General features: G+C 44.6%; 2 protein-coding genes across 7 annotated transcripts in view; one reads left to right on the top strand and one right to left on the bottom strand.

The window, feature by feature from the left end:
• LOC135579187 (uncharacterized) overlaps positions 1 to 23,950 on the bottom strand; it is a 51,663-nt gene that overhangs the window by 23,841 nt on the left and 3,872 nt on the right. The window contains exon 2 of the mRNA XM_065059532.1: positions 1,834 to 2,251. Within this exon, the coding sequence (XP_064915604.1) occupies positions 1,834 to 2,251 (418 nt within the window). The remainder of the gene's footprint in view (positions 1 to 1,833; positions 2,252 to 23,950) is intronic.
• The window catches only part of TRIM67 (tripartite motif containing 67), a 40,768-nt gene continuing 17,525 nt past the window's right edge, over positions 708 to 23,950 (top strand). For 3 of the 6 annotated variants that reach the window (XR_010471475.1, XM_065057697.1, XM_065057696.1), the window contains exons 1-6: positions 708 to 2,317; positions 8,211 to 8,306; positions 12,906 to 13,028; positions 14,339 to 14,449; positions 16,640 to 16,799; positions 23,346 to 23,503. Coding sequence is in view for 5 of the 6 variants with exons in the window: in XM_065057697.1 (XP_064913769.1) it covers positions 944 to 2,317; positions 8,211 to 8,306; positions 12,906 to 13,028; positions 14,339 to 14,449; positions 16,640 to 16,799; positions 23,346 to 23,503 (2,022 nt within the window). In the remaining variant the exon portion in view is untranslated. The remainder of the gene's footprint in view (positions 2,318 to 8,210; positions 8,307 to 12,905; positions 13,029 to 14,338; positions 14,450 to 16,639; positions 16,800 to 23,345; positions 23,504 to 23,950) is intronic. The other 3 variants (XM_065057698.1, XM_065057699.1, XM_021296040.2) reach the window with 3 other exon arrangements.

The raw sequence follows: 23,950 nt of genomic DNA, 5'->3' as shown, positions 1-23,950 counted from the left end.
AAAAGAACCTTTAATATATTCCTACTCTCTATCCCCATTCCTCCTTTTCTATGCTTCAACAGTTTTAATAATCTGGCAAAAGCAAAACCTGAAACTAGAAAATAATTTCTTATCAAGTGTCACAAAATGCTCATAATGTACTAAACAACATTATGATGAGAGATGATGCATTTAATATGTTCTGGGTTCGTTTTTTGGGTGTTTCTTTTTTTCTTTTTTTTTTTTTTTCACTTGATGCCAGTTAGTTCTGCATTTTAAAATAGCTGCTCTGAAACAACAAGGCTGCATTTTGATGCTACCATTAAAAAATTAGGATCTGCTTATGGAACTGAAGTTAATACAGAAGTGGCTTTTAAACAAGACAGGTGAATAAAATAATAATAATGATAATAAAGCAGTGAAATCATGGTTGTATGTAATCTCTTCACTACGAAAACAAACCACTGTTACATTCACGCTAAGCATATGTAAACAAAACAGATGGGGGATTTCCCACTGCTGGTTTCTTCTAAGGATGGTTATTTTCAGTTCATAAACTCTCAGCTGTCATCCGTGATTTATCTTCGCAGCACATTTCTGTTGGGGTTACACAGCTAGAGCTTGGGCGATGCGGCACGTCTCCCCACTCGCTACACTCTCCCACCCCTTCCAGCCACAGCGTTTGTAACCAGGGTTCGCGTTTCTCTCTTAACCCCTTTTTCATTCTTCCCTCTAACAGACCCTGACGTTTAGGGCATATCAGTTGTGCTCCAGCCGGGTGAGATGCGTGTGAAGGAGAGGCACCCTCTTAGTTTGTTGGCAAGCGTCCTCCTTTCTCCTTTCCGCGGGGAGGGGAGAAAGGGCTACTAGGGATAACAAAACCCCGCCTGCGTTCAGCTCGCTACCCAAACAATGGCTTTATTTAAACATATAAAGATATCGTTGGATAGAGATCCTTTAAAAAATGTTTTCGCTGTCCCCAGCCGTAGAGAGAGCCATCACTTATTTGCTGGAAAGGGCTCCTCCCGCCTCTTCCTACTCCTGCCCTCCCTCCTCCCCCCGCCTCCCTTCCCCATATATTATTACTCTATGCCTCCAACGCCAGAAGAGCCTCACGGCGGTTCCCGCCCGAGCCGCGGCCGGGACTGAGCCCCTCGCCCGCCCCAAGCAGCTCCAGCGCCGGGAGGCTCCTCCGGCCGCGGCCCCGGCCCCGGCGCTGCCCGGCCCCGCCGTGCGGAGCTGTCTACCCCGGCGGGTGCTGAACCGCCCGGCGCGGCGGCCGCGGCCGGAGCCCTCCCGGCCCCGGCGCGGCGCCCGGAGGGGAGGTAGGCTGCGGGGGCGTCGCGGGGGATGGGGGGAGCCGGCGGCGACCCTGCGCCGCCCGCCTGAGCCCGCCCGCGCCCCGCACGCACAAAGCGGCGCCGCGGCCATGGAAGAGGAGCTGAAGTGCCCGGTGTGCGGCTCGCTCTTCCGGGAGCCCATCATCCTGCCCTGCTCGCACAATGTCTGCCTGCCCTGCGCCCGCACCATCGCCGTGCAGACACCGGAGAGCGAGCAGCACCTGCCGCCCCTGCTCCACCCGCGAGGCCCCGCGCCCCCCGCAGCCGCCGCCGCCGCCGCGCCGGGGCCGGGAGCGGCCGCGGGCCCCGCCGCCTGCCCGGACTCGGAGTGCGCGGCCGGCGGCGGGGACCACGCGGACAAGCTGAGCCTGCACAGCGAGACCGACAGCGGCTACGGCTCCTACACCCCCAGCCTGAAGTCCCCAAACGGCGTGCGGGTGCTGCCGCTGGTCCCGGCGCCCCCGGGAGCGGCGGCGGCTCCGCGGGGCGCCGGCCCCGCCAGCTCCTCCCTCACCTGCCCGCAGTGCCACCGGAGCGCCTCCCTGGACCAGCGGGGCCTCCGCGGCTTCCAGCGCAACCGGCTGCTGGAGGCCATCGTGCAGCGCTACCAGCAGGGCCGCGCCGCCGCTGCCGCCGCCGCCAAGTGCCAGCTCTGCGACCGCAGCCCGCCCGAGCCGGCCGCCGTGCTGTGCGAGCAGTGCGAGGTGCTGTACTGCTCCGCCTGCCAGCTCCGCTGCCACCCGGCCCGCGGGCCCTTCGCCAAGCACCGCCTGACGCCGCCGCCCGGACAGCCGGGCGCCCCCGGCGGCGACGGCAGCGGTGGCGGGAAGGGGGCGGGCGGCGGCCGCAAGGTGCCGACGTGCGCCGAGCACGACCTGGAGAACTACAGCATGTACTGCGTGAGCTGCCGCAGCCCCGTCTGCTACCAGTGCCTGGAGGAGGGCAAGCACAGCAAGCACGACGTGAAGGCCCTGGGCGCCATGTGGAAGCAGCACAAGGTGAGTCCCGTTGGCCGGCCAGGAGGAGCTGGGGCAATGCTGAATCCTGGGATTTGTTCATCCCAGTCCCCTGACATCGGGTCGGAGTTTGTGAGACATAAGGCCACTTCACGTCCAGCATCCTCCCAGACTTTTTTCTCTTGGCTTGGTGCTCTTAAGTCTCTGGTCTTTCCTGACTACTCAGTGACCCTGCAGCCTCTGCTCAGGGTTAAAAAACCCACAGATTCCCTCCCATGTTAGACTCACCTTATCTCAGCCAGCAAGTCTCAGCCTCAACCAGGCCTCAGATACTTGGGATTAGTGAGTCTGTTGCAGTAACTTATTTGCTTTCCACAGGATCCTTGGCCATCCTGTCCTCTCGCAGAAGGCAGCAACTGCCTGTGAGGAGACAGGATTATCATTCCTTCCTTTCTCCTTGGACTCAGTGGGAGCTGCTACAGCCATTTCCCACCAAGTGTCAATGCGGGAGAGTGGCCTAGAGCCACCTGAACGTTTTAGAGAGGAAAGCATGATAAGGAGTATCACAGGACATGATGTTGTCTCCTAGGCCTCAAAGAGGTCTCTCCTCCTACACAGTTCCCAAAGAGGCCAGGAGGAATCACTGGAGGGACCTTCATGATGAGTAAGGAATTGTAGAATAGATGGGATCTGGGGACAAGTAAAACTTTTTCTAATTCACATGATGTCATGGTCTGTCCAATTCATGCTTCCCTGCAAGTGATGATCCTTAGTCCTCCTTGGAGCGCCCATGGGAAGACTTCAGAGCCAGCTGTTTTACAGCACAGGCAATTTGCAGAATTCTAGTAGAGCTGCTGGGTCACCTGGCCATGCTCTCCTTAAAAATAAGACTTTGCAACCATTTGAATAAAGAGCAAGACATGACCTTAGAAGTTGAAAAAGTATGTGAAGTTAGCTCATTCTTGCTAAGAAAGGTGGACCCTGGACAAATTATGAGTTTAAACGTATAAATGTACAGAGGGGACTTCCAATACCTGAGTACTGAGAGCAGTGCTTTGGAGCTTCCTGCTGTACTGGGGAGAAGGGACTTCCCCCACAGTGGTGCAAAAAGTGCTTGGTCAGCTCTGCTGGCCACAGGATTCCCTTCTTCTCACACCCTGCTACAGTTAGCAGTAAAGGGAGAGGACAAAATCAACATTGGCCTCTTCATCCCTGGAATGGATGAAGACATTTGGCAAGGTAAAAACCCCACTTTTGATATTAAGATTAAAAAGAGATGCCCCTCGCTGTCATCTGCATAGTTTGTCCATGTGAGAAAGACAAACTTCTTCAGTGCAAGTTTCAGTTTGAATGATCCCTGCCAAGGGCTCAGCCGTTTCATCGCTAAGGTGACAGGTGTTTGTGCAGAGAAGTTTTCCCAGCCCAAAAGGAGCAGATTACAAATTCACAGCTGTTGCTGCTTATGTCAATGGCAGAATCCACTTCTGAGCAGAATTATTTTAACAAGCAGGGGCTGAGTTCACTGTGCGAGTGTGGCTGATGTTTTGGAATGTGAGAGACCAGCTTGTGCTGTATTATAGAGTTACTTGGGTTAAAACTATTTGATGCCTTTTTGAACAATGTGATAAACTCTGGTGTTATTGAGGTGCACAATTAGTCATTTTCTTTCTTTCCTACTGTCAAACATTGTCAAAAGAAAGAACAATACCCTGGTGGTTTGTATTTTACTGCATTTTTTTTCTGGGAATATCACAGAATGTGATTTTTCTCTTGATTTACAGACTCAATTAATATGAATGTTCTAGTGAAAGAAAAAAAATACTCAAAATCAACTAATTTGGGGACTCTAAAATTGTGCTCGTGTGAATATTATTTTTCCTAGAACAATGCGCTTGACAGAAGATAAATATAATGGAATCATATAGTCAGAGAGCCTAAATCATCAGCTCACATTCATTCAGCTAAATTGTTTTGGAATTAGATATTTCTGCTTAGAAATAGTTCTCAGATACAGCAATTTCTACAAGTTTATTACCTATAGTTACTTTGGCCAAACCATAAATTACTTACATTGAGTAGTGTGCAGTGTGCCAAATGTAATTCAAGCTTTGTGTGTTCTCTCCAGGTGCTCCAGGTGCAGCTGGTAGAGGCAGCTGGAAGGGCTTGTCCATAAGCGTCCTTAGCCCAGTAAATTTGACAGATTGACAGTTGTTTACCATCAGCTGATAAGCACTTGCTTAACTCCTTCTAAGGCCAGTGGCTGGTATTCTTCATCTAAGAAAGGCTGCCAGAGCTATTTCCCTGCTTCTCAAGACACAGTTTCATCCCACAACCACAAACTTCAAATATGTTTTCTGCTGACTATAGAATTGCTTTTCCAGACCACTTCTGGATCAGCCTTTTGTTCAAACTGTTTGACTACTCCTTTGTCTGGGCCTTGTATAGGGGTTTAGTGGCAAATTGCAGAAGATATGAACTTGTCCATACAGTGCAATGTAAAGTGCTTTTGCCCACAGCTGTACTGCTGGCATGAAAGCTGTACTAGATTGGTTGGCCTGTGTTAATGGTGCAGGTTTCCCCTTTACTCTGCTGTACATAACATCTCCTACAGAGGAATTAAAATGGTGTAGAGTAACATCAGGGCCCCAATGGCATAGATCAGTGTAAATCTATTGACTTTGTTGGACTTAATAGTATTCACTTGCGTGAACTGTGCATCTGGACTAGCAGTTCAAGGTTTTTAAGTAAAACCATATTTTTAAAGTCTACTGCCAAAGTTAAGTCCTTGTAGGTCTTCATTGCGAAAACAGTGTCACTGTTGCCAGATTTAAATTGGTAGGCCTTTTAACCTACCAATAGGAGGAATGAGGGTGGACACATTTCAACTCTGGCCATTTGCAATGGTTATATATATATACCAAAATACTGGAAAAAGCCACAGCTGGAGATGTCTGTAAAGGGCAGGCAGGCAGTTGAAAGCAAGTGTTGGATTCCAAACGTCTGGCTAAAAGAGTTGTGTTCCCAAAAACATGAGGGCTGTTTCAGGATTCAGCTTATCTAATCAATAGTTAATCTGCTGCTAAAGAGAGATGGAGAGAAAACAAGTTAAATGAGTGTGAATTGTTCAGTTGAAAAAGGATGTTGGCATTATCTGGTTCATTTTCTAAAATCAAAGGAAGCATTGGTCTTCCATGCCCATCTGGGTTTAATTACTCACCCTCATTATCCCTCTGTTCCTGTGTTTGATAGAAGTAGAAACTTGGTATCCATCTCCAGCATCCACATTTTTGGTTGCAAGACCAGTGATTAAAGATTACACCAGGTAGAATACTGTTTGACATGAATTATAAACTGTTGCAGTCAACAGAGCTTGTAACATTTCAGTAAATATTTCTGCAGCACAAAAGATTGCTCTGAGTGTACAGGGCATTTTTTATGGCTTGGTTGGTCTACTGAGGGCTTAGTCATGTAACTCCATTTGATTTAGCATGACTAAATTCCACTGCTTTGTAAGGTATCTTTTACAAATGCTTGGAAAACCAAGGCTATTATCTCTAAGTGGGTTTCACAAATGGAGATCTGGTGTTCTCCTTGGCACTATGCTGCAGTTGTGTTAATGCAGCCACAGGTTTTAATAAACACGATCATTTGCCTACGAGCCCTTTGAACAATGACATTGCTTAGTTTCTACTGCAGCTCTTTGCAATGGGAGCTGGTCGCCAGGTGTGACTGTGCTAATTGCAGTCGTACATATGCTGGTTACAATTTGTCTGCAAGTGATTCAGTTTTCTATAGCTGCTGTGGTGCCCACATACAGCTTTTGGTTCTTCTTATCTGGTGAAATGCACTGTGAAACAACTTGAGAGCTAAGTCAGATGTTGGAAAAGTGGAAGTTGTGCTTTTGTAATTTTGTTGGGACCAATCATTGGTTTTCATTTGATAAAAAGGAGCCCTTGCCTCCCTGCTACAATTTGGTCAGGCCTGTGAAGAGCATACCATTCTTTTGCCACCTATGTCTTTCTTGCTTGCTGCCCAGCCATTTGGTCATATGCTGCTTCTACCTTGTCCTGTGTCAGCTTGACAAACCAAAGCCTCAAATGTGTCTTGTGGATGGAGAAGAAAGTGCAGTCAAAAAAGGATGAGGTTTTAACTCTGGCAACCATAGTCACCCTGTGGAGAGCTGATCTGAAGTCCCGATAGGCTGTTCTGACACAAAACAGGGACCCTTTCAAGGACTTACAGCTTGGTTCTGTGACTTCAAATACCGTTCATATAAAACATAAATTTTTGTGAAGTGTCAGGAATTTGTGTAAGATAATTTTTGATATTCAAATATTAAGATACATACACAGCAATGTACCTTTGCTACAAATGAGTTTTAGTATTTTATATTATTTTATATTATTTTCCAATTTAGCACTAGTGCTGAAAGGGAAAAGTTTGTGTGAATCTGAGGGAAACACAGTAGGATTGCTTTGCAGTTCCGCCCCAGCTCCCAGTCGGGGTTTGTACCCACTCGGCACAGAGCCGCATGGGGCTGGGCAGTGCCTCTGCCTGGGCGCTGGGCTCTGGAGTGCCCAGGGCAGCTGCCAGGCTCTGGTGGCTCCTGTCCTGCACCAGTGAGCCAGCACAAGGGGAGGATGAGTAGGAGACACTCAGGCAGGAGGTAAGCTCCAAACTTTGACATCCTGAAGAAGGGAGCTGTGTGCCCTTTTCAGGGATGGAGTGATTTACTTTGCTGCAGGAGCAAGAGTGAAGCAGAGAATGAGTGGTGACTTAATTTCAATTGGGTCTCCTCTCAGAGGCTTGTAACCTTTGTGCCTTCCTACATACAGGGCTCTGTCTCAAGGCATATTCTAGTCCCAAGGAAACGGGAGGCAGCAACCTTCAGAAAGCCTGACGTTAGCAAAGATACTTCATCTTCCCTTTCCTGATGTCAGTTGCCATATCCATTTGGTGAGGATGGGCACTGGCAATCTGGTAGTTGCCCAGTCTGCCTGAGGAGTAGACCCATGAAGAGAGTGTCTGACCTGCAGGACACTCCCGATGAGACCTCTCTGGTCACTCTGCATTATGTTTGCATGGAGAGGTAGTGCTGGATCTGGGCTTGCCATGGGCTGACAAGCAGAGCAGTATGTGTTCTGGAATCCCAGCTGGGCTTCCAGGGAAGCTGCACTGGGGCTGCTCCGGTGAGACTGTGGTCATTCTTGGTCTGCTGGGGGCAGAACCACCATTTCCTTCCCATCCCAGAAGTGAGTTGACGAGCTTCTGTTTTGGTTTAGAAATCTCAGGTGCCAGCTGAAGAAAGGGGAGGTTAGATCTTCAGTGTGGACTTACCAAAGACGTGTTCCATATGTCTCACCAGTCAAAAGTGAGAGGAAAAGTTTGCTCCAACTTTTCCAGAAATATTCACCCTTTTTTTGGATTGGAGCATGGGGAAACTGGAGCCCCAAAGGGACATTACTATGAACTCTGAAAATGCGGATTTGTCTTTGAAGTCCTAGTGTATCTCAAATTTGGTAGGATCTGCCACACTTAAAAAGAATTCAGGCTTTGACGAAAAATAAAATTGCCATTTTGGAAAGCACTTTGGGATTTTTCAGCATGACAGATGCGACTGTCTAAGACTATTATCTCCTTATATATGTAGGTAGCTCTCTTATTAAAAGGTATTTGACTTACTGAGTCACTGCAATAACGTGGAATGTGCAGACACAATACTTGACTGCCCCCACATGCGTATTTCACCTTTATTAAATCTTATTACAATTAAAATCTTAACTGTTATTTTCTAGCACAAACACTTGGTACATGCAACAGCAAATAAGCCTTTCAGCACATTATTAATCATCAAACCCAAGGATTAGTAGGAAACACATTTGCATTTTATCTCTCCTTTTTCCTTTTTTTTTTTTTCTCCTTTTTTCTCTTTCAGGCACAGCTGTCTCAGGCTTTAAATGGTGTTTCAGATAAAGCAAAGGAAGCTAAAGAATTTTTGGTTCAGCTGAAAAATCTATTGCAGCAGATCCAGGTAACTGTAGAATATTAGCTGTTTTGATAATACAGTAATCAATAGAACTGAGTGAATAATTTATTTGATGACTTTGTCTCCTGTGCTGTTCTCCTCTTTCCCGGAATCATCTAACCTTTCTTGAATGGATTTGCTAGGCAAAATTATTCATCAAATAATGCCTGCAAGCCCCTCTTAGCTTCTAGATTGCTTGCTGTTTATTGCAAGAAGCTGATACTCAATACTGGACATCTGAGCTGTGTTGATTAGTATTTGATTGAATCCATCGGTCATGCTTCTGGGCTCCTTCCTGACTGTGATTGCTTAAATTGGGCATTTAGGATAAGTCCTCATTTTAACACATTCAAAATTTACTGCTTGTTTTTCATCTTACATTTTCTAAAAATGTACTTGTTTCTGCACAAAATCCAGTCAACCTGTTTATTAGAGTATTTTTAGGAAGTCAAAAAAAAAAAGAAAGAAATTCTGCTAAATCAATGTGATCATTTATTGAAGCAGAAGATATTTTCATGCCTATAATTGCCCAGCTTTAATAGCCATAAAAGGGCTCATGGTGAGTGCAGTAATTGAGGGCACAAACCCCAAACATAAGAAGTCCCATTTTCAACCAAATTTAGACTCATCATTGCTGGAGGTCTGATGATCCTCAAGGTCCTTCTCACCCTGCAGAGTGTGGCCATAGTTTGAGCTTCACAGTGCCCAGGAGGGGACACTGGTCCGCAGCAGCAGTGCTCTGTGGCATTGGGTTTTCTATGGGAGATACATCATCTGCTTTGTGATGTGCCCGCTCTGCTGCTTGCCCATCTTTCATCAACAAGCAAGTCCTGTTCCTGTTACTAACAGAAAGCCACAGCAGAAGTTCAAAAATCTGTATTTGGTTTAGAATTCAATCATTAAAATTCCACTTCACACTCCAAATGATGAATTTGTGCCCCAAATGCTGCCCAGGCTCCCAGGTTGCCACAGCAAAGTGGAGCTACCCACCCTCACAGTCCTTTGCGACCAGGTGGGGAAGGGAACAAACCAAGACTGGGAAACTGTTAAAAAACAAAAAAAAAAGAAAAAAAAGAAGGACATCTGACTGAAAGAAACCAACGCGAAGCCACCAACTGGCACCTGTCACATGCCATGTTTTAGGCACAGCGTGAGGTTTCTCTGAGCTGACTTAACCTATTTAGAAATTATGTAGCTCATCTAACCTAGTCATTTCAGCTTCTTTCATTGTCCAAGGAGAAGGACAAGTCCCTCTAGAGAGGAGTTCTTCCTGTGGGTATGAACAGCTATTTTAGGATGAGATAACTCATCCGAAACAGTAGACTATCACCAGTCTTTTCTTGAGTCACCTAGCTCCATTAAAAGTGTATTTTTCCCTCCTGAAACCTAAAGGTAGCCTATTATGACTATTTATGACTATGCTGGAAGATCCTTTAATGTGTTTTATTAAAATAACTGCCAAATTGCTTTGCATAAGGGAACTGCTACAATTAGATCAAAAGACAGAGCCATTTCATTGATACTGCTCATTGCTTAAAATGCTAGAAGATAACTCAGAAGAGGAAATTGTACCCAGCATTCGCCCTCTAGCATTTAGGCATGTCTGGGCTCAAAGCTAAGTCTGGCCCCCACATGTTGAGCCAGTTTCCAGCATGAGTCTGAGGGAGAACACCAGATTTCAGCAAACCAAAACAGCAGGACTAATCAGCTGCATATGTATTCCTAAGTAAAACAAAGCTGGGGCACAGCTCTGAGGTGATCACCCAAACACTTTAACCCTTAATGAGCTCCCTGGCATTGTTTTCTCCCATGACAAATTACACTCTTCCCAGGTGATGCTCAAGCAGCATTTGATGATGGCACATACGAGGGAACACTCCTTGTAGGCAGGTTTGGTACAGCCACACTATTTGAGGGGAAAGGGTTTACATGTGTGTATTGGGTTTGTGTGGCAAGGTTTTGGTAGCAATGGGACCACAGGGGTGGCTTTCTGTGAGAAGCTGCTAGAAGCTTCCTCTGTGTCTGATAGAGCCAATGCCAGCTGGCTTCAAGTTGGACCTGCCTCTGGCCAAGGCTTGGCTCATCAGCGATGGTGGTAGCACCTCTGGGATAACATATTGAAAAACTGGGAAAAAAGCCTGCACAACTGCAGCTGGAGCAAGGAGTGAGAACATGTAAGAGAAACAACTCTGCAGACACCAAGGTCAGTGAAGAAGGAGCGCAGGAGCTGCTCCAGGCACCAGAGCAAATTCCTCTGCAGCTCATGGTGCAGACCATGGTGAGACCAGCTGTCCCCCTGCAGCCCATGGAGGTCCATGGTGGAGCAGAGATCCACCTGCAGCCCATGGGGGACCCCATGCTGGAGCAGGTGGATGCTGGAAGGAAGCTGTGACCCCCTGGGAAGCCCATGCTGGAGCAGGCTTCTGGCAGGACCTGTGACCCCATGGAGACAGCAGAGTGACAGAACAGCTTTAGTAGGCACCCAGCATCCAGCCAGAGTCAACCCACCACAGTGTGTTGTGAGCTGATGTGCACCTTTGGTGTCTGGAACAAAAAAAGAGTTCTTGGACTGTTATTTGGAGGGGAATAGATGTAGCCACTGTGCATAGATTTATAACCAGGACCATGCATCTCAGAGCAGGTTATTTCTAGTAGAAGTCTTATGATGATTGCCACACACAAACACACAGACATTCACCCCTCAGCAAAAATGTCTTTAAAATGTGTGTGTACACAAAGGAGTGAGCAATATGTACATGCAAACCAGAGACCCATCTGCACTCTTCATCTCCTGTCTGAGTTTGCTGGAGCTACCAGGAGCTGTGCTTTTATCTTGCCTGGGGCAGTTTGCAAATTCATAATCTGCTTTTCCCTGCTTTGCAGATCTCGTTTCCCCCTCTTTTCTCCTCTTTTCTCCTTCTCTTCTCCTTTCTGAGGTTGCTTTTAAATCTCTTGGTCTCTTCAGAAGCTGCCTTTTTCTCATTGCCCCTGTTGTTTCCTTGCTCCTCCTTGTTACTGTCATTATCTGATTTTCACATTTTCCCATCTGCTGTAACAATTTCATCCTTTCTCACTTGAAAGAGGCATATCGCCAAACACCCCATTTGATGTGTGAACAGAAAATGAGAAGATAAATGATGCACTACAGCCATCGACTGATTCAGGCTCTGTATGCAAACCAGCACTTCAAGAGTAGCTGGATGGAAACAAGCTTAAGAGGGAGTTGGGTGTGATAGAAGCAGAGGAGGGAGAGATGCAAACAGGAAGAGGCTAAGACAAACCTGTGAACAGTAACTGAGCCTTCTGGTGTCTCTCCTCCCACCCATCTTGCTGGCAGGTCTAGGACTGTGGTGGGGTCCTCTCAGGGAAGAGTGACCCTGCATCCCTCAGCTGGAGAACAGGCTGCATGGGTCACAGTGGGAGAAGGGAATACAGTGCTGAAAATTTTGCTGTCAAAAGAGTGAAGATAAAGCAATGAACAGAAAAGCAGAGGAAAGCGTAACCAAAAGAGCTAAGAGATAGTAATGAGTTAGGGGCGTGTGTTGGCTTTCCACAGAGGTGCTTCTCCTTCAGCATATGTTTAAAATCTCTCACAGTTAATGCTTCTTTTTATCTTATTTGGGTATTTGGGAGGAAATCCGCTAGGACAGCTGGACATCTCCTGGAAAGAGGAGCTTGAACACTTTCTTCTTCTAGTCTCAAGAGCAGGAGAAACAAAGGAGAACCTCCCTTTGAAAGGGTGCCACAGCATCATTTCCATGGCCAGAGAAAACCATCCCCAGGAGGTTTGACTACAAGCTCAGGACCTTGTAGTACCATCTACTCAGATTTCTACATCTGCAGTGAGATTGTGTGGTAGCATGGTTTGTTCACCATTGGTAGGACAGGGGTTTGTAATACCCAGGCCCAGTGCAAGGCTCAGTGGGGGCAAGTTTTTTATACCTCAGATACTGGACTTTTGCCTAGCAGATAGTTTTACTACAATGTGAATAAAAAACTGCAAGGCTAATGGTTGGGCTTAATGTTCTTAGAGGACTTTTCCAACCAAAAAGATTCTATGATTCTATGTTTTTTGTTTTAAAGCTAATCAAAGACATGTTTCCATTGCCAAGCACTAGCTATTTTTTAAAAAGTACTTGAAACAATACACAAAATCTCATGGCTTTGTACCTGATCAATTTCCTTCTAATAAGCCTGTAGACTAGTTTCTGGTCAATAATTCTCATCTAATTCTCCTGGTGTAGGGACAGTGATTTCCAAGTTGTTAAAGTGAGATAATTAAAAGAGGGAGGGCAGTACCATCTTTCATATATCTATGCAGTGTGTATGTTAGGTTTAGATTTTTACATTATGTTGTACTACATCTGTTGTCCGGAAAGTGCTGGTAAATCAGGATTTTAAGTAAGCCCATTTTGTGGCATAGCACCTTACTGTTTTGTTTTATAGCATACAGCTATTGCAGCTATACTGAAATCAGAAAGGCAACAGAGATGGCCAAGTCTTGAAAGGAAATATTTTCTGAATGGAAACCCAGGTAAGAATGAACAATAGTTTAAGTTGTAATTTATGCTTTCTTTGATGAGTATGACTCTTGCCTTCTTCTAGGAGAACGGGTTGGATTATGAAGCCTGTCTTGTTGCTCAGTGTGATGCCTTGGTTGATGCGTTAACGCGACAAAAGGCAAAACTGCTCACAAAGGTGACCAAAGAACGGGAGCACAAGCTGAAGGTGAGCACAACTCTCATCAGCTGAGCACGGCTGCTGATCCCTGGCATTACTGTGCATTTTGTCCAGTCCCTGGCCCTTTACACTGTGAAAATCCCTAGTGACCAAATCCTGAAGTCCTTCACAAGGTTCCAGTTCAGCAGTTTGGTGGAACTATGCTTATGTGATTAAAATGAGGCATATACTTCAGCAGTTGGTTGACTCAGGCCATCAGTTTTTATTTATCTGATGGTTTTTGGTCTCTCTTTTGAGAACTGCTCACCAGTGAAACCTGTGTGTGGTTTGTGTTCTGGGACCTTCCAAATGCAAGAAAGCCTTTCTCCCCAAGTAAGATGTTGGGTGTTGGTGTTTCTTGAAAGCTTTGAAATTCAGGCAAGCTACCTCCAGAGATCCATATGCTTACTCAAAGGATAGTAAAGAAATGCATTACGGGGGTGGGAGAGGAAAGCTATAAATGGTTGGACAAACTAGCAGTCAAGAAATGTTTAGATACATTTCTTGAAACATTGAACTGCATATGTGATTCTGAGGTATTACAGTGCCAGTAACATTAACAGTCTTTAAGACAGAAGGAAAAATTAAAGTGAAAAATCTAACATGACAAACAACGAATAAAATCTCCCCAAGATCAGCATTTAAAAACCCCCATGCTTAACAAGAACCAGCACTTAGGTCATACTACTAACTGCACAGGTAATCCTGCAGTTTATGTATTAGGCTGTTGTTCCTCAGGAGTTGTGCTATCAAACAGTGTTGTTAGGCCTAGTCTACAGCCATGTGGCAGCAGAATCAAGTCCAAAATCGGGAGAGATGAGATGCAGCTTTTTAATTTCTTAATTCAAGCAATGCATTCTTAAGCCGAGAAGGAGCAATGGTGAGTTGTGAAGAGAATGATAGAGTATGATTTTTAAGAAACCACTCCTGCAGTTTTCCTCTGTAATACATGGCATTTAAGTCAAGGATTTTTTTTAAAAGCTCAGACTTTGATGAAAGTGTGATTGTAAATGTGAATACTGTAAATGTAGAAACATGTTCTGTGCTTTTTCTGCCCTGAGCAAGCCTAATCTGTGAGCAATTAATCTGCTCTGAAAATTGAGATTCCCTGTGCACAGCATTTTGCCAAGCTAATTATCAGTATTTACAATACAGAGCAAGTGAGTGGAGCTGATGGAGATACGGCAATGGCCATATGGCAGCTAAATTAAGCATAGCTTTAACACAGTCTTTCATTCGTTGTCTCTTCTGAAATAATCATATACAATTCACTGTAAGTTGAGGCAGTCGTCAGAACTGTACTGATACTTGTTTTCCAGGTTGTTTGGGACCAGATAAATCACTGCACACTGAAGCTACGCCAGTCAACAGGGCTTATGGAGTACTGCCTAGAAGTTATCAAAGAAAATGATCCTTCTGGGTTTTTACAGGTATTTTCCTTTCCAATGCTGTGGGGTAGGGGGGAAAGAAAATAATTTAAAGCTGAATCTAAAATGTGACTGCTTTGCTAATTAGCCTCTTCCACCTCTGAGGCAGGTTCACCTTCACTCCTGTTAGTACTTTCTGAAAGCTCAGATAGCCTGGTGGTTGCCCAGGTGTCCCAGCAAAGGGACGCCTTCAAACAGCTGCACTCTAACTGAGGCATGGAGTTGGCTGTCACACCACTTCCCTGACTGGTCATGTTTTTCCTCTTGCCAGCCTTTTCTTCTGGGCCAAAAGAGAGACTCTGTGCAGCTCATGGTAAACTTCTATTTTATTCTCACCTGAGAAAGCCAACACAGGGCCTCAGGGAGTGCTCTTGTCTCTTTGGAAAAGTTCATGACTCATCAGAGTAGCACTTCTCCCCTTTGCTTTACTCTTTCCCATGTGAAAAGGCTCTTTCAACATCTTCCATGTGAGGAAATCCAGCCTTAAGGGCCAGTGTGTAGCTTTGCTTCACTGGAGTTGTTGCATTTCATAGGGCTGCAAGACCTGTCATGTAGCTGGGGGATCCAGGTACCCCCTCTTTGCAAAATATGGCCTAGCTAAAAACTGCCTTAATTTCCTGGCCATTTTTCATAGCTGCTAGAGTAGTGAAAGTGTCTACTGATTAGATAAAACATAACAGCTTGATTATCAAATTAATTATTTTGCCTACTTAATTCTACTTTTCTATTAATTATTTTATTTTGGTCTATTAGTTTTGTTGCTTTATTAGTTGCCTGAGAAGAAAGGCACGTCAAACAAAGTGATCTGCACGTGTCTGTCAGCTGAACAGGGCCCACTGCACACATGAATGCATGAATGTCAGGCAGGCTGTCACAGAATCCCTAAAAAACAGGATGAGAATTAGCCAACCTAAACCTATTAGCACTCCAGATTGGTTGCTGCTGTCACGTCTGGTCTCAAGCAAGAGTGGGGAATGTGTGGTATATATTAATCTTGAGACTCCACAGTTTTTAGCAGGCTGGCGGTTGGATACTTCTGGACAAATGAAACCTTTAGGTCTTATCTACATGCAGGCTAGATACATGCTTCATTTTCATTTCAGCTTATATTTCCTGTAACTTTTATGGCTTCATTCTTCGCAGTCACCTTTTCTAAAAAATACTTTTGTTTTTACGTTTTCCTGGTTTATCTAATGAAGCTTTCAAGGCAACCAGTAGACACTGAGGCACTGCATTACTTAGAGCAACTACTCCTGTAGCCAGGATATTGAAACACAGCCAAGGAATCCAACGTCCCAATAAGTGACTCAGAGGCTTTTGAAGGCTGTGAGATGCTCCTGCACTTATTGCACAGACTGATTAAGAGCTGTTTGTGCAGGGGCTCAGGCAGAAGTGTCTTCCAGTAACAGTAATGAGGAAAGGTATCTGAACTCTTTCGATAAACTGTCTCTGCCCTATCCAGAAGAAAATTCTGCTTTCTGTGACTTATAGGAAGCTCACTGGGAGGGAGTCCAGATGTCCAAATGGCAGCTTTACTGAACTCAAGGGCAGTTGAGTTCATCAATTTCCATACAGCCAGGATTTTACTTCCACAAGAATCTGTTTGCGATCATCTTATTCTGACTTTGGGCCTAATTGTCTGTGGGCTGAGCTAGAGCAAAGCTTTAAAAATGAAATTCATTTTTTATGTAATGATAGAAAATACATCACTTTCCTCAGAAATCCAGCTGACAACTCATCACCCTGACTCTGGGAAATATACACCTTTCTTCCCATTTGTCTTTTTTATTCCTTTCAGCTTTCATCCACTGAATCATCTCTGCTGAATGGAGAGACTCTCTAACATTTAAGCCTCTGTACAACTGCTTTTTAAATGGGAGAGCAAAACTAGACCATGCAAATCAGAGAACAGAGTGCAGAAGTATACGTGGCATTCAGAAACTTGATATGTAACATAATCTTAACAGGCTTAATAAATGTGATTTTTACTTTCATACCCTAAGATGAGATTTATTTTGAAAAGACGAGATGGAAGGATGCAACATAAATGGAACTCACCCCAAAATGACCAAATCTCATCTCAGCTGTCATGCTGTTGTATTCCTGCTTTCATTGTGCTGTATCTCACAGGCATTCTGTCACTTCTAATGTGTGCAGCTGCTATCTTGTTGTAAGCCTGATACTCTCTTTCAGATTTCAGATGCTTTAATCAAGCGTGTTCAGGTATCTCAGGAACAGTGGGTCAAAGGAGCCTTGGAGCCAAAAGTGTCTGCTGAGTTTGACTTGACTCTGGATAGCGAACCTTTACTGCAGTCGATTCACCAGCTGGATTTCATTCAGATGAAATGTAGGGGTGAGCTTTTGTGATTTCCTTTTTTCTGTTTTTCGTACGTGTGCTGAAACAGCACTGGGAAGAAGGGGGACACAGAGGGAGGAAAGACAAATGGCTTGAAGTTGCTGGGTAGTCTTGAAAAGTTTTCAAGCAATTCAGGTTACTGGACATTTTCTAGAATGGTGTGCTCACCTTGCATGCAGTGACCTGAGCAAGTTCAGACAGAGATACCAGGTGCAGGTAAAGATTTGAAAAGGTTAATTCTTCAGAGCAGAACTGTCATTTGCTTTGTAAATTAAAAAACCATTAGCTGCATGAAACTTTGTGCCATTTTACAACACTTCTAGATTTAACACAGTTAATTCAAAATACCAGTTACCCCTATTGTGTCAGGAACAACTGAAGTAGTAAATAAAGATTCCCCTCCTCACACATACGTTTGAATAGGGAAAGAACCCCTTTGGCTTATATTTGAACTGTGCTGCAAACAGTTCCTAGCTTGCAAAGAGGCAAAAGGAAGTAGAGATTCACACGGGAAAAGCAGTTCAGTGGCTGTACCCTCTCTTGATTCCAGGTATATGAATGGTCCTGAGGGACACAGAAAAAGGGAGTGGAGGTTAAGAAAAATATTTAAAAGCAGAAGCTGATGAACAGTAGATGCCATTAGCTAAAAAAAATATTAACAATCATGTGCTCATAATGTGCTTGGTTTATATGGAACAGGATGAGAACTGCATCAGAATTAGGTAGATCCATAGACCAGCTAGATTTGAAGGCCATTGTGGTCCCTGGGAATGATGCCATAAGCTTCCCTCAGTGCTGATTCAAGCCTTAATTATGCATGTGGGTGACAGGGTAGAGGCTGCCAGAAGTCAATGAATGAGTTAAGGGTAATTGTGCCCTGGCACCAGATGTGCTTTTTTTTTGACTCCAAGCAAGCATAAAGGTTTCTGTTCAGTTTATCTGTCCTCTCTGGGCCCAATTCTGAACTTAAGAGACTCAAGATGAAGTAATTAGGGTGGATAATTTGGCAGGTAAATATGTGGAGAAACAATGAATAAACAGCTAAATGCCAAAGTCTGCTCCCCAAGGATGGTTTTGTCATGAATGGGCTATGTTAAAGTTACTCAAAAAAACTGTGAAATGCTCCTTTGAAATGTTAACAGCCACGAAAGTGGAGTCGAGAGAAAGAGTATCACTGATAAAACTTCTCCAAATACTGTCTGCACTTGGCTTTTAAAATCAATTTTTTTTCAATGCAGGCCATATTTATTGTTAAATATATTTAGTATTAATCTTCCACCACTCTCCTTCCCAAACATATAAAGAATTCGGTTAAACTATCCACTCACGTTGCTAATTAACCACAGGCCACTTGAGGTGACAGCAGCTTAGATATTTGGCTTTTGGACATTCATCTGCCTTTAAACTTGAAGACTTACAACACTTTAATTGAGCCAGATTCACTGGAGCTTTATGAAAGATTGTGCTGTCTGGCGATGCTCTCATCATATGGTCTCAGTGAAGCTCTGGTACTGAGCTAGACATGGTCAGAGGAGCAGAGAAGAGGACAGGACTGCTTCTGCCCAAATCTGTGCAGAGATTACAAACACCCTTGGGCTTCGCTCCCCAGAGGCACCTTAACAGCCCTCAGGAAGGGCTTTTGCTTGAGCTCTCTTGGCCTTGACCAGGGAGTATCTGCTGTGTGTCCTCTCAGGTTGGTCAGCACAACTCTTGTGACCATGCACACACTATGCAAAGAGTGATGGAAATGGCATTTACCTTAGCCACCATTCCTGAAGGTGCATACAAGATGGCATTACTCCCACTCGAACCTCTGTGTGCTCAAGCAGAACAAGCCACCAGCTGGTCCCAAGCTAACATACAGAGGTATTGAGGGTTGTTTAGTATATTGGGGTGTTTTGATATTTTTCAGTTTCTGACAGCAAATCTATTTGCATTTGAACTGCTCAGTCTGACACTTCGGCTTTTTTTTCCTGAAATTTTACTTCTATGACCTCAGTCAGCTTTGCATTATCTTCTCATGCATACTGGTCTTGCATCTAGAAATATAGGTACTGCAGAGTAAGCAACTCAGTATTTCAGCAGTGAGCACCCAGACTTAGTGGGAACAATATTTTGCTGACTTTGAGGAGAAGCTGGTGTTGTAGGGTGTTTTGCTTTTTATCACCATCAGGACTTGTTTATTTCTGAGCTTCTAATTTCACAAAGAGAAGGCTATGTGTCTCTTCACATCTGCTCCTCTTTCTCCAACCCTACCTGTCCCAGCAGACCAACAAGTCATCAGTCTTTGCCAAATTTTGGTATTGAGGGGAATGTTGCTAATTCACTATACAGGTTGATCTGACAAGAGTTTTGAAGACATCAGAAATGATCTGTAAAGGGAGTTTTGGGGAAACCTAGGAGCAAAGGGGCAGCATGGCCTTTCCAGCAGCAAGTTGTGTAGTTCCAAAAGCTTTGCAATGTAAAGTCTGTACTACTGTTATTGATGTTTAGTGCATGACTGAAATTCTAATTTTTCATTCAACCTCAGTGAGCTTGCATGGGTCATTTAGCGTGAAAGCCTGCTTGCAAGTAAACATTGATTCACTGTGTTAGACAAAGAAGAATGAAAATGAGAACAAATCACATTACATTTGCTTTGATGACTTGTTTATGTAACTTACTGGTGGACTCTGTATGAGCCCATATCTAAAGCTAATCTCAATAAATAAAGAACAGGGGGTGTTTTTTCTTTTAACAGAAAGAAAAAGCAATTTATACCAAATTAAATGTGCAGAAATGTGATAGGTGTAGAAGTAATGCTTGTGCAGTGATATTTGCCGAAGGGTCTCACTGATAGCCCTTTGGTGGGAGTCCCACACTCCCCAGGTTAGCTGACGTGCTGACACACATGCACAGTTCTAGTATTTGCTGGCATTTTGAACTTTCCCAGATCCATTACCTCTGTCAGTCTTTTCTTCTCTCTATTGCTTTTTCTGAGCGCCTTGGCACAAAATTCCTGGACTCTTAGATGACCGACTCAATGTGTACATCACGTTTCCTCAGTTCAAGCTATGGACGTAGGCAAATATGTGTTGCAGGTTTGTTTTGTTCAGTTAGCTGGATCTGTCATGTGATCTTGGTTTGTTGTAAAATGGAGACTGGGACCAAAACAGGGAAAAATACAGCTACCCTCTACTTTTCTGTAGCACCTCTGAATACTCACTTACATGGTCCTTCTCTGTGTCAGGAGTGACTCCTTCCCTATTCTGCAGACCAGTCTGTGAAGATTCCCCAGACACATATCCTGCCACAAATCTTCTCTGCTTCTCTAACCATGGCCTTCACAGCCCTGATAATGAAGTAGTAACCTGTTTCATCATAGTCTTTATCCTTGAGTCAGTCTTTGCATCATGGACCCAGGTCTTTCCCTTTGCTCTCAGTAACACTGTAGTTCACTTGCTACAGCAGTCACTCAGGCTGTTACAGGGCAGTCCTGCAGTTTTGGAGGAGGTCAAAGTTTTCATGCTTCTGAGGGGCCCATCCTTTCACTGCATTTAATCTGCAATTAATCTGGGGCGGTGGAGTGTATCATTGTAGAACTTGCTTGTCAAGAGGGCAAATAACAGACAACATCTTAAAGCAGTCCTGCTCTACTCTGAGAGGAGATCAGCTGTGAGATGCATTGCGTTATGTGTTTTTGAAACTGCTGAGTTCATATGAGACATCAGTATCACATTTTTTAGCTAAGTGTGACCTGCATGAAGCACTTTTAAAATAGCAGGACATCATTCAGGCTCATTAATAGGTCTTGCTGTGCCAATGCAGTGTCATTCCTCCCTTTATATTTTTAATCTTCAAAAACTCTCTAGAGGACTTTAAGTTGATCAAGAAGTGGGACAGCACTGTAATTTAACATCTGAGTCTTCTTTTTTTTTGATAGTTAGCCTGTATTTTTCTTTTCTTAGTCCTGTCCCATTGCTCTTCACTATGAAGTATATCCCAGTGTCCTGATTATTCAACTCACTTTGCACTTTCCTATGACTTTGACAACAAGCGTTCACCTTTTCTCCTCCCAGAGAGAATCCGAGGTCAAGGCAAGTCTCTGCCCATCTGCATCTAGTGAGTGCCATCCAGCAAAGCTGCACAGAGGGCTTCTTACGTATCCTGTAGCTACTGTAGGTTGTGCTGTTTAGGTAACATGCTGGCCCAAAGGGAGTAGGAGGCTGGTAAGGATTACTCACAGAAACTTAAATGTCCAGTGACACAGTAAAGAAGCCCAGTCACTTCCCCTTAATATGTATGACTTTTACACGTAGGGCCAAAATTCACACTGCCCCTGTGAAGTAGGAACAAGAACACTTTATCATACGAAAACATATTCTAATTCTAGACAGCATTCCTGTTTCTCTGATTAAAAGTGACTCATAAAACACTTACCTTCCCCCCAAAATTCTGCTCTTTTTTTCAGCGTTGTGCATTACATGATCAGTCCCTGAAAGCCTCCCATCAGTGTTCCTAAGAGATTTTTGCAGGGAGTTGGAAACATTAGTAGTTTATTCAGAGGTGAGGGAGTGTTGTCTGTTTTGTAGTTCATAAACTTCAGGAATTAAGTTTTCATCCACCTTTGCCAGGGGAGGTCTCAGAAGTAGGAAGGACCTAGCAAATGACTCTTGAGAGGGTTAACAGGTTAGCTACAGTGTCAGGAGTGTGGACAGTTGGTGCAGCCCTGTCTTCTCCCAGGCTCATCTCACTGAAAATACAGAGGCTAACAAACACAAACAAAACCCCAAACTTAAAATGGCTCACTTAAAAATCCCATTACCTCTGAGTTCCTTGTTTTCAGGTTTTTGACTCTTGTAATATCACATTTCTGTTACTTTTCCAGACAGTGTCTCCTAGAGAAAAGTCTGAACTTTCCATGTGAAAAAACAACCAGCTTTTTATTTATGACACCCTCTGAATCATCCTTAAATATCAAGCAAGAAGAACAAGCCTTTTTTTTCTTTTTTTCACAGAAAACCCTTCAAGAGCTAATTTATAAAGCTCTTTTGTTTCAGACCACAGTCATTCTTCTGGGCTACCAACCATCTGCATTCACTGTGGTGATGGGTAATGCCAGCAGAAAACCATTGTAGCTTCTGCACTGTTTATCACAAGTATGATGCTGACTTTTGTGTCACTTCCAAAATGGGGGTGAAGCCTTAGCCCCGTCACACAATAGCATCCGTTTTCCGCAGACTGCTCGTTAAAAAAAACGTGAACAGTCCTTTTATCCAGAGAGGTAAAACAAGACAAAAGGAACAGCTCAAGGGCTTAGCTCTCACGCAGACAAAAGGAAGAAAATAAACTAGAGGCTGAAAGCAGAGTAGATAAAAGAAGAGCAAACTGACATTGTTAAGAGCTAGGTCAACAAATGCTCAGAGCACTCTGCTCCCTGCAAGACACGTTTGAGCTCTGCAGAGATGAACCTGAATGGTGAAATTTAGCCTTGGGCAGAAGACCGGGCAGGGTCTCTGCATCACTTACATCCCACTTAACCTGTGCCATTTCAGTGGTGCGTAAGATACACGTCAGATCTCTCCAGAAGACCTAATTTTCACTTTATAATTTCCAGCAGAGGGTGAATGTTGAGAGTTTAGTTGTGTTTGGAGGAGTTGTGGTGGAGGCCTCTTTCCTACAGAGGCATACCTGAATGTTTCACTCTGTTTATTTTTATTTTTAAGATGCTGCTCTGGTCAACAGTCTCTCGGTGTTTCTCCTTGGCAAGTCACTATACAGGCATGTTGGCAGATAACTTTGCACCCATAATTTCTGAAAGGAGAGGGACACAAGCAGTCTCCTGTGGTACAGAAGTTCCTTTTGTTACCTGAAGCAAGGGGTTTAGATAAAATTTGGAGACAGAACAATTTTCTTCAACGGTTTCTTTTAAGGATGGCTGCCATAAAGATAACATATCCAGGGTGGTTTTGATGAAAAACTGGGGGAGCAGAAGGAGTTTAGATTAGGTTAAAAAACCAAATATTCTGTTGTGAAGAATTGTTTTGCTGCTGTCTGTGGAGCTCAAACTCTATCTTGCTCCTGCGCTGGGAGGAGTGGCTCCTCTGCTGGTTAATAATCCAACTGTTGGTTTAATGAGCTGGGCTTCCTGGCAGCACTGTGTCTCCCATGCTGCTCCTGGCCCAAGACACCCCCTGTCACCGCTACTCCATCACTCTTTTTGGGGACGGCAAGGGCAAAGTGCTCCAGGGTGAGAAAAAACTGTTCCAGCTAGCGACCCCTGGGAAGGAAATGAGTTGTGACGTCCCCAGACTGTGGTTCTTGTGAGTCACCAGAAGCATGTCTAGATATGTTTCTGTTCATACATTTCAGCCAAATGATTTGTCTAACCAGGTAAAGACATTTTGTTATGTCATTTTTACTGCCCTTTGTTTCATGGAAGGGAACGGACTCTCTTCCTAGCGAATATTGCCTCCTCTGCCAGGGGAGAGGGGTGAGCGGCCGTCACGCTGCCGGCAGCACAGGCTGACGGGGCAGGGCAGAGTTACACTAATCTGTACCCAGTTCCTGTTACAGTGCCACCCGTCCCATTACTGCAGCTGGAGAAGTGTTGCACCAGAAACAACAGTGTGACATTGGCCTGGAGGATGCCACCTTTGACCCACAACCCGGTGGAGGGTTATATCTTGGAACTTGATGATGGAGATGGTGGCCAATTCCGAGTGAGAACTTAATTCAGCATTTATTTATGTTTCTTTGTATATGAGTTTCCTCAGGATGTGAATTTGTGTCTGTCTGAGGTTGGGGAGAAGGGGTAGGGAGGATGGGGGTTGTCAAAACATTCCTGCTTCCACCTTGCGGATGTAGAAAGCCCCAGGTTCAGATACTGCTTATTAGAAGGACCCCCAGCTTGGGTAGGAAGTTTGGTTGAGGTTATTCCTGGACCTCTGGCAAAGAGTCCCTTGCTGAGATGAAACATGGAATTTCAAGTCACTACTACATAGCCTGGGTGGTCCTCCTGGTGCATTCCACAGTAGAAAATCCCATACTAGCCTACAGCAGCTGAAAGTGGTTCTTTCCACAAACCAGAGATTTCTTTGAAGCCCTGACTCTCATCTGTCCGTAGCACCCCATTTCAACAGCTGAGATTCTTGGTCTGAAATGCAACA

The sequence above is a fragment of the Columba livia genome, chromosome 3, assembly GCF_036013475.1.
Source record: "Columba livia isolate bColLiv1 breed racing homer chromosome 3, bColLiv1.pat.W.v2, whole genome shotgun sequence".
Taxonomy (NCBI): Eukaryota; Metazoa; Chordata; class Aves; order Columbiformes; family Columbidae; genus Columba; species Columba livia.
The sequence above is the reverse complement of the archived record's forward strand: the minus strand, read 5'-3'. Positions and strand labels throughout refer to the sequence as shown.